We start from the raw sequence: 10,538 nt of genomic DNA, 5'->3' as shown, positions 1-10,538 counted from the left end.
CAGCGCCCCGTGGGTGCCGGCGGGACCCGGCTCAGCGCCCCATGTCCCGCACCGGCCGCGGCTCCGCCCCCCGTCACGTGGGCAGCCCCTCCCGCGCGCCCCTTAAAGGCGACGAGCGGCGGCCCCGCCCCCGACAAGACCCCCCCCACCCCCCCCTCCCCCTCCCCGCCCCGGTGCCGGTGGGGTCCGGGCAGCGAGGGGAAGGGGACAGTCTGGGGTGCTGCTGGATCCCCCCCCCCCCGCCCCTGCAGCCCCTCGGTCCGCACCCGGCGCGGGGGGAGGTGGAACGGAGCGGCCGAGGCCGGGCCGGGGTCTCCCCCCAGCCTGAGGATCGCGGGGGGGGCGGGGTGGGGGTAGGGGGTGGGGGGGTTAACCCGCCCCCCCCCCCACCCCGAGCTCTGGTTTAACTGGAGGCCGCCCTCGCCCCGCCTCGGACCCGCAGCCGCTCTTTGGGCAGGGGCGATGCCCGGAGCCCTCGGCTCTTCACGGGGGGGCTCAACGACCCCCCCGGAGGGGACCCCGCGGCCACCCGGCCCCTCGCCCCACAGATCCGAGGGGCCGGGGTTTGGGGTCCCGGACCCGGGTCGTTTGCTCTTCCCTGAGGCTGGGGGGGCCCAGACACCCCCGGGCAGGTACCGGGGGTCGGGCACGCTGCGAGCACGGGCGGGGGGGGGGCAGGCTGGAGGGAAGGGGACAAGGAGCCTCAGCCAACTCTGCGGGGGGGCGAGGTTGGATTGCGGGCATCCCCCCACCCGCCCCTCGCAGCAGGAACCCCTCAGCCACGGTAAATCGGGAGGTGACAGACCCCCACCCCCCACCCCGTCCCCTTCACTGGGTCTGGGGTGCCATTTGGGGAAGGCCCGGCCCCCGCCGAGGTCCCAGGACGCGTCCCTCGGCAGAGCTGGGACAGGCACAGCTCAGACGCGACGGGAACAGGAGGAATTGGGGGTTCCCCATGGGTAAGAACGACCCCCCCGCCCCCCCCGCAGCCAGGCACCCCCAGAGCCTCCTCAGGGGGACACAGCATCTCCCCCGTGTACCGCGGGGTCCCCACGGGCGCCGGGCTGGGGACTTTGCTGGGGTGGCCCCGCCACCTCCTGGCCGGCCCGGGGACTGCGGGGGGGGGGGGATCACACAGCCCGGGACACCCCCAGCCGCTCCGGGACACCCCCAGCTGCTCCGGGACACGCAGCCCCGCGGGGGTGTGGACAGGACCACCGACGGCAGTTTGTGCCCCTCACCCGGCTCACCTGGCCTGGAGAGCTCCTCTTCTTCCTCCTCTTCCTCCACCCCAGCAGAGCAGCGATGCGATGCCACTGTGTGCCACGACCCCGGGTACCGCCAGGCATCACCCGGCACCACCGGCATCAGCGGGCGACACTGCAGCTTGACAGGAGCAGCACCCTGGGAAGGACCCCCCAGGGTCTCGCTCCGCAGCCTCCAAACCTGCCCTCAAATCAGGGGGCACAAGCCCACCCAGCCCTGGTTCCTGCAGGGACCTGGCCCCCAGCCCCAGGGCTTTTCCCAAGCTCCTGGTCCAAGGGGCTCATCCCGGCTGGAAATCAGGGATCCACAGCAGCTCAGACCCGTTTCATTCGCTGCAGCCATCACCTCAGCTCAATCCCCTTCTCCACCAGCTCCTCCTGAGCTCTGGTCAGTCCCAGGGCCCCAAACCAGCCTGTTTCACACTGAAAACAGGAGCAAAACCAGCCCAACACCTCCATCCTCCCAAACCATCCCAGCCTTTCTCTGCTCAGAGGAGAACATCCCCTTGTAACTCCAAAGATTTATTTTATTTCACCCCCTCCCAGGCAGAAAACATCAAGTGCCACAAGTTTTTCCACACCAAAACACACTCCCACCCACGCCACCCCCAAGCCAAAGCGCAGGGGAACCAACCCAAGGAAGGACAACTTAAATACACTCACTTAAAGAGCAAAATACCAACCCACCCCCCCCTCCAACGCCAAAAGGGGGGGGTGCTGCCCCCCCCCCCCATATAAATACAGTGCAATAATTACAAACATTTCACTATGGCACAATGAAAAGCTGCGTCCAGCCCCCTGCCCAGGGGCTCATCCCACACCGCTCCCCAAGCCCCTCTCCTCCACAAGTGATGCTCCAGCCACCAGTTGATAGCATCCCTCCTCCCAATATACTCCAGTTTCAGTACCGCCAGCACCAGTCGCTCTGAGACTGGAGGGAGCTGGTAGGGACTGGGGGAGATGTGCCACAGCCCCCCCCCCCCAGGAAATAGTTCTGGGTCCCAGCCAGGGATTTGCTGGAGCCACCGATTTCGGAGGGGCAGCACCCACACATGAACTGAGCTGAAGGTCACTACAGCTTTGCTGGTTACTGTTCTAGGGCTGCCCCAGCCATAGCAGGGGGGGTACCCCACCCAAAAAGACCCATCATGACCCCAAAGAACCAGTCTAACTGAGGAGGGACTGGAGTAGTCCCAAAACATGACATCCCCCCCCTACATGGCCCAGTCTGGGCAGGGGTTTCTCTGCCACCCAGAGGTGCCCCTAGCCTCACCCCATGCACCCCCAAAGGCACCCCCAGTCTGCCAGCAGCCCCAGGGCAGTGGGGCATTATGGTGGGGGGCATCAGCACCAGTGCCCCATGGTTTATGGCTAGTGCTGGGACAGAAGACATGAGCCCCCCATCACCACCCTCAGAAAACTCAACACTCCCCAACCCACCACACACGGTCCAGCTGCCCGCAGAGACCCCACGCACTCGGGACACAAGTGACCAGAGAGGGGGACAAGGCAATGGGGGGCAGGGGGACTCAGGGCTTCAGCAGGTCCCCAAGGTCGTACGCCTCGAAGAGGTCACTGACACCCTCGCCCTCCAGCCCCCAGAGGTAGTCATCCTGTTCCAGGGGGGGCGAGAAGGTGACGAAGGGTCCCGAGTCCAAATGGAAGGGGGCACAGGGCAGCTGGTCCTCTGTCTGCTGCAAGAGGTGCTGGGGCGAGCCCAGGAGCCCAGTCTCCACCTCCAGCAGCGAGCTGGGCCCCCCTGGGACAGTGAGAGGCAGAGATGGGGGTGAAGAGGGGGTTCTTGTGTCCCCCCAGCTCTGGGGGATGGCGTGGGGCGGCTGTGGGGCTGGCCCAGGGCTGTCCCGTGGGGAAGGCGGTACGGTGGGGTCTCGTGGGGAGGTGGGGGTGGAGGGGAGGCCGTGGTCCTTCGTGGGGCTCTCCTCTGCGACCTCCTCCGGGCAGAGGTACACCTCGATGGGGCCACTGGTGCTCTTCAGGTGGAACTGGAAGTTGTCCTGGGGGGGGGGGGGCGGGTAAAGGCTCAGAAGGGCACCCATACCCCACCCCACTGCCCCCAACACCCACAGGGCCCAGACTGGGCACTGCAACCCCTAAAGGGACCAGCTGAAGGTCAGGGAGTCCCATGGAGACACCCCAAAACCACCCAGGGGCACGCTGGGCTGCCCTCTTGGGATGCCCCAGAGGAATCTACCAGGGATGGTGGGGCTGCCACAGCACCCACAGCAGCACCCACGGCCCAGCCCCGAGGGGGGAATCAGTTCCCAGCCCTGCTCGCACCTCGCTGAAGTCTGACACCTCCAGCTGCGTCTCCGGTGGCGCCTTCACAGTGATCAAGGTCTGCTCCTGGAAGGTGCTGATGGCCCGGAGGTCCTGGTGGGTGACGTACGCCAGCGTGGGCAGGGAGGGTGTATAGGAAAAAACAGGGCTGCGAGCAGGACCCATCCCCACAGCGGCTTCCACACACCCCCCCAGGCTGGAGGAAGCTCACTGGAGGAGAAGGGGCCCAGAGGAGTCCCCAAGCCCCTGTCCTCCCTCCCCATCTCCCCACCAGCAAGGATATCTCTGGTTGGCTTCGTCATCGGCTGCCTGCCGGAGCTGCAGGGCACAGTCCTGCAGCAGCTGGTCCAGCGTCCTCTCCATCCCGGCCAGTTCAACCAGCTCCCCCCGCAGCGCCTGCTGCTTCGCCGTCACCGCCACATCCTCAAAGATCCCTGTGCCCCTGCCAGCCGAGACAGCACCTGAGCAGCAGCACACCCCACACAGCCCCCCAGGCCACCACCTGCCCCCCACCCTGCCCCACCACACACACACCCCCCCCCTCCCCAGTGCCACCTACATCCACTGGATGTTGTTCTTGGACTTCTTGCGGATGAGCTGGATGCCCTCCAGCACGTTGGTGATGTCGTAGATGCGGCGCTTCTGCACCTCCAGCGCCTCGGCCGCCCGGTTCAGATCCACCACACCATCGGGAGACTCGCTCAGCAAGCAGATGAACTTCTTGGTGAGCAGCCCCAGCGAGGTGTCGTAGCGAGTCTTCTCCCCAGGAGACTTGGGGGCTGTGGGGAAAGCAGAGACAACCCCATCCCCTCCTTAACATGGGACGTGGGCTGGAGGTGACACGGGGCTGGAGGTGACACGGGGCCGGAGGTGACATGGGGCTGGAGGTGATATGGGGCTGGAGGTGACACGGGGCTGGAGGTGACACGGGGCTGGAGGTGACACGGGGCTGGAGGTGATGCTAAATTATCCCCAATCTCCTGGAAAAACAACCCAGGAATAACCCCCCCACACACACATCCCCCATCCCTGGGAGTTTCCTGCCCACACCCTGCGTTGAATTGGCTGGGAGAGCTGCTGAGCAGCAGCAAGGGGGTGCTGGGGAGCAGCCCACGGTCCCCACACCACCCACGGGGTCTCTCCCCCCACAGGACCCCCCCCCCCCAGCACTACTTACTCCTGGGGCTGGGGACATGTGCCAGCGTCCTGCCCTTCCCCTTGGGTGTGAGAAATTCGGGGCCCTCCAGGTCCAGCTTCCTCTTGGCCTGGAGCAGGAGAGAAACCTCATCAGGGCCGAGCCAGGCACCCCCCAGCCCCCCCCCCCCCCCCCGCTTCTCCCCAGGGCATCGGCCCAGTGCCGGCTGCCACAGCCCGGGGGGGGGTGTGGGGGGGTGGTGTGGGGAGGGGAGACCTTGCAAGAGGCTCATCCGGTTGCAAAACCCTTTCTGCACCCAGCAGGACGCGGGGCAGCCGGGAAAGCCGGGGTGGGAAGGAGACGGGGGTCCCGGCATCCCCCCCCCCATACCCTCCATGGCTTCCTGCCGGCTCCCGGCACAGCACCCAGCCCGGCCGGGCGCTGCCCCGGCAGCCGTGCGGAACCCACCGGGATTTCCCCTCGCCCCCAGCTCCTGGCACAGCTCCCCGGCCGAGCCCTGGGAACGCAGCAGCTCGCAGGCCGGATCCCCGCCCTCCCACCCCGCACGCCGGCTGGTCGGGGTGCAGGGTTTCACCCCCCCTTCCCCTTCCCCCCCCCCCCCCTCCTCGTACGGCTGGAGGCAGCCGAGGGCACCCAGCTGCCACGGGCACACCTGGGGCCGGCGGGGCTCAGCACCCCCCCCGCCCCCCAGGGACCCACAGGGGACCCGGACACGTGCACCCAGCTGGAGGGAAACTGGGGCAAGATGTGGGGGGGGTGGGTGCGGGGTCCTTCAAATGCTGTCCCCCCCCGCCTGGGCGAGCAGCTCCTTCAGATCACCCCCCAAGAGACCCCTCCCCTTCCTCCAGCACCACTCGGAGAGGAGAGAGCCAGGGGGGTGTCGGCAAACCACCCCCCCAGCCGGTGCAAATCCCTTCACATCCCCAGCAGAAAGCAGCCCCCAGCCCCATCCCACACCCCCCCAGTACCTGCTCCCAGGCCGGGCTGTCCCACAGGGTCCCCCCCAGCACATCCCGCATGGTGCCCAGGTCCCCGTGCCGGCTCCGCGCGGCTCCCTGGGGAGCGCACCCCACTTTGTGGGGAAGGGTTGGGCACCTCAGCGGCAATTCCCACCCAAAGGGGCCGGCGGGAGAGATGCCGGGGGCTGTTTTCCACCCCCCCCCACCCGCCCCCGGGGAGCCAGGTCGGTCCCAAGCTCCTGTGGGAATCCGTTCCCTCCCTCTCTTCCCCGAGCAGGTTTTTCCCCAGCGAAGGCGCCTCCATCCCCAGCCCCGCGCCCCCGGATCTGCCCCCGAGCTGCCGGCACCCCAACGGTTAATGCCGAGCGCATGGGAAACACCTGCCCCGGATCAGACCCCAACACATCTGCCAGCACGATTTAGGACGCTGGGGGAGTGGGAGGGGGGGGGATCATCCTGCCCCCCCCCCCCCCCTTTCTGCTGGCAGACCCTTGCTTCTCCAGACACTGGTAGTCATGGCCACCTGTGTGTCCCCATCGCTGAGGGGGGGGTCAGCTGCACCCCATCTGGCCAAGCAATGGGGAAACTGAGGCACATGAGCAACACAGGGCAGGTCCTGGCATCCCCAGCCACCTCCCTACCTCCCCCAGCCCCCCCAGCCACAGCCACCAAGGTGGTCTCCCCTCCCCACGTGCAAGAGGGGACAAAGGGGAACCCCTGCTCTGCTCCCCCACATGCAGTTTGGAGAGCAGGGTCAGGACCCCACGGTGCTGGGACACACCAGCCAGGGACAATGAACAAGGGGGTCCCTCCTGTGTCCCAGCTGCTGCCCCCCCCCCCAGCCAGGCAGGATTAGGCACACGACAGCTGAGCGTGGCACGGCGAGGGGCTCCCAGCGCCCTGGGGAGGGGAAGGGACGGACCAGAGCAGATGGGGGGAGGCAGAGACCAAACCCCAAGACCAAGACACCCCCCTCCCCACTCTACTTGCCAGGTCTCAGCCGTCGCTTCCCAAGACAGGGGGTGACACACCAGCTACACCCCAATAGGATGCTGCGGAGGAGACTTGACCCCCACCCCAGGGTGAAGGCAGGAGACTGCTGGGGGGACTGAGGGGGTGGGGGGGGGAGCCGGGCCCCCTGCCAGCTCTGCCTGCCAAGCAGCCCTCGGCCCAGCCCTGGCGCCAGGGGCTACACCCTGCGCCCAGCCCAAGCATCAGAGCAGCCCTCTCCCCCGGGGGGCCACGGCAGGCTCCTCCTGCCAACGCTGCCTTTCAACAGCACCCGCTGCCTTCTCCAGGCTTGCCCGGGCCCTGCCCTCCTGCACCCCCCCCCCTACCTTCCTGTGCCAGCCCAGCCACCCCCCTCCAGGGCGTGGGAACACATCACCCGGGGATGGGCACTGGGGGGGGGGGAGCATGGGGCACCCCTCGATGGTGCCATCACACCAGGGACACTGCCCGTGCCAAGGGACTGCTGGATCAGTCCCCCCAGGTGCAGCCACCCCCACCTTTTGGTATGGATATGGGCTAGTGGGGCACAGGGGAATGCAGAAATCCCAGATTTGGGGGGGGTTGGGGGGGGTGAGGGGAGCTTTCAGCTCCTGGCTGACACCAGCCCCACACCCAGAACAGGGACACTTCACCCTGCTCTGGGGGGAAGGGCAGTACCCCCCACCCTGGGTACCACTCTGAGACACAGCTGGAATCTCCATCCCCTCCAGCAGCCCCGTCCCAGCACCAATGGAAAAGGCCTGGCTGGAGACATTCCTGGCTGGAGATGTTGCCCAGCGCAGAGGAGCTGGGGGCTGTAAAGCCAGAGCCAGAAAAAGCCCCTCCAAGGGCGCCAGGACAGGACAAGGATGACATTTTCCCACCCATCCCAACATCCCCTCAGCCCCCTGCATCCCCAAAATTCCCCCCCCCCGCCCATGCAGGGGATCCCTCAGTGGGATCAGAGGAGGCCGAGATCACCCTGAGTTACCCCCTGGGATCCAGGGTGGTGCTGAGCAGGGGGGGAGAGGGCTCCAGCCCAGCACCCATGGGGGCTGCCACCCTCCTGCTGCCCTGGGTGCTCTTTGCACGGGTGGCTCGGCTGTGCCAGCTCACCCTGAATCCTCAGTGGACTCTGAACGCCCTTTACCCAGCACAGAGGAGGGAGGGAGAGCCAGAGCTGGGGCCTCACAGCAGAGACATCGCTCTCTCTGGGACTCCTTAGCAGCCCTAACGCCCTGGAGAGATCCCACAAGCCCAGGAGCAACGCAAATGCTCAGGGTGGGATTGGCACAGGCGAAAACCACTCCAAAATACTCCTTTTCGGGGGAGGGAGCACATATTTACCCACTCCAAGATACTCAAATCAGGGACTGAGGGAAACCAGAGACTTTTTGTGGCCCCTGAGATGACCCATCCTGCTTTCCTCTGGCAGGAGCGGGGTGATGGGCTCCCCCCAGCTGGACCAGGTGACCCTGGATCATTTAAACGGCGCAAACCCCGTGTGCAGGTGGGAGCGGCTGCAATTGCCCTGGCCGGGAATTGGGAGGAAACGCTCATTATCTGATTGCCCCGGATCTGCACACAAAGGTTGTGCCCATAAACGGGGTGTGGGGTGGGGGGAGCCCCAGCTGCCAGGGCTGCGATGTCACCCCAGGGTTGGAAATCGGCGTCTCCAGCGCCAGGAATGGGGTCACGACGTCAGGGGATGGGATGGAGGCAGAGGGGACACTGCTTGTCAGCCACCAAGGGGGATGCAGGAGGACTTTGCGTTCCCAAAGCACCCCCTGAGCCCCTCGCAGACCCCATTCAGGGCACAGCCGTGAGCAGGAACACCCCGAGTGTCTCCTAGCTGGGCCCTGGCATGGGTGATGATGATGATGGTGATACTGCCAAAGAGGCCATTAGCCCAAAACCAGCTCTGTAGCAAGGGAAAGGGTACTGTCTTTAGGGGAGGGGGCAGCAGCAGGGGTCTCTCCCTACACAACAGCCCCTGGCGAGTGCAGGATGCAGCATCTCACACAGTTCAGAGACAAAGAGGCCGAGGAGGAGACAGGTGGCCCTGGAGCCCCCCGGGACAGGGCTCACCATGGCCCCAGCCAGCTCCGCAGGGGCGGCACAGAGGGGGGAAGCACAGACACCTCCTCTCCCCCAGCCACAGCGCTGTCCCCAGCTGGCACCGAGCATCAGGGACCAGGGGAAAGGAGGGGAATGAATAAATAAATCAACCCTTGAAAAAACGAAACCCAAGTTAGCGGGGTCTGGGATCCCTCCCAGGACCCAGGGAGAACAGAGGCTCACAGTGAGGGCTGGACACGCGCCCGGGCTGGGGTGGCAGGAATTAAATGCCAGCTGCCAGCGGGGCCGAGCGGCTGGGGGCTCGGCAGGGGCTCTCCAGGAGGAGACATGGGCTGGCAGAGCCACCCGCACACCCTGATGCCGACCACGGCGCCAGCGCCCAGCCCAGGCCTCGGCTTCCCCATCCAGGGGTGATGGGCTCTGCGAGCACAGCCCGGCCCTGGGGGACAGGGACACGGCCCCAGCCCTGGGCTGGGTGACAGGGACACGGCTGGGACAAGCAGCCCCTTCCCCACACCAGCCCAGCACGGCTCCCAGCATCAGGGCCCCCTGGTTCAGAGCCTCGGGGTGTCCCACGGGGGGGTGGGGATGGCTTTAAATTCACCCCCCAAAAAAAGGCCTTGCGAGCTCCGCTGCACCCGCAGGCAGGAACCAAGCTCGGGCAGCAGCGCTGAACCCCCCCCCACCCCCCCACCCCCACCCCCACCTGCCCGGGGACGGGTCACCCCGGGGGTGCAGCCCTAACGCGGGGGAGGCGGCGGTACCCCCGCCCGCGGAGGCCCGAGCCCGGCCCTCGGCTCCCCGGCGCGGAAGGAGCCCGCGAAGGGCCTCGCAGGGCCGGTGTGGGGCACGGCCCGAGCCCTCCGGCTGCCGGGGCGGGAGGCCGAGGCCGGGCGGGCCCGGCGGAAGCCGGAGCTCTGCGGGCAGCGCCGGGCGAGGGGAAGTTGAGAAACGTTCGAGCCATCGCACCGCGACTTGTGATTTCCAACCTCACCCCCCCACCACCACCCCCCGGGAGCCGCCCGAGGGAGCCGCAGACCCCCCCCCCAAAATCAGCTGCAGAAAGCCTGCAAAGGGAGGGCAGCGTGCACCCTGCCCCCCCCCCCCCCCCGCACCGAGCCCCCCAAGCCCCTCGCCCCACCGGAGCGGTGCCCAGGGAGGGGTCGCGGGGCAGACACCTTACCGGCAGCCGTCCCGCCGAGGCCGAGCGCAGAGTCCTGAGCTGGGGGCTCTGGGGGGTGGCATAGAGACACCCCTCCCGCGGAGCGGAGACGCTGACAGCCGCCGGCGTGTAGGCTTGGGCGAAGCAACCGGCAGGTAGCGAGGGGCTACCCAAGCTGGAAACCCCCCTCTCCACGGAGCCCATCACCGACATGACCTTCTTCGGGTGGTGGGGAGGAGGGGGGAGCGGGAGGGAAACGCCCCCCCTCGCCGGGGCGGGGGACACTCCCCTGGGGAGCCGCAGCATTGCAAAGTCCTTTCCGAGAAGCCCAGGCCGGGGGAGGGGGTGCAGAAGCGCCCGGCGCTTCCGCAGCCAAGGCGGAGAGGACGGGGCGTCAGGGCCTCAGCGGCGGCATTGCGGGGCAGCGCCGGCCGCTGACACCCGCCGGCACCCAGGGACACCCCAAAAACCCTGCAGAGAACCCGCGGCGGCGGCGCCAGGACCGGGCGGGAAAAGCCGCCTGCGCCCCGCCTGCCCGGGGCGCGGCCCCTCGCCCGGTGCCCCCTGGCCCGGGTGGCCCCGGCCCCGGTTCCTCTCCCGCCCGATCGCGTTCGGCCCCGATCGCTCCT

General features: G+C 67.5%; 1 protein-coding gene across 1 annotated transcript; it reads right to left on the bottom strand.

Annotated features, from left to right (window-relative positions):
• Window positions 1-2,794: 2,794 nt before the first annotated feature.
• Window positions 2,795-10,215, bottom strand: E2F2 (E2F transcription factor 2; the record flags this gene model as incomplete). The annotated part of the gene is made up of 6 exons (XM_084274143.1): window positions 2,795-3,280; window positions 3,564-3,678; window positions 3,835-4,005; window positions 4,123-4,342; window positions 4,741-4,828; window positions 9,931-10,215. 6 exons carry the CDS (start codon window positions 10,213-10,215, stop codon window positions 2,795-2,797), a joined length of 1,365 nt encoding a protein of 454 aa, XP_084130269.1.
• Between the last annotated feature and the right edge of the window lie 323 nt (window positions 10,216-10,538).

This window comes from Gallinula chloropus (genome assembly GCF_964237585.1).
Source record: "Gallinula chloropus genome assembly, chromosome: 22".
Lineage (NCBI taxonomy): Eukaryota > Metazoa > Chordata > Aves > Gruiformes > Rallidae > Gallinula > Gallinula chloropus.
Note: the sequence above shows the minus strand (reverse complement) of the source record. Positions and strands in the feature narration are given on the sequence as shown.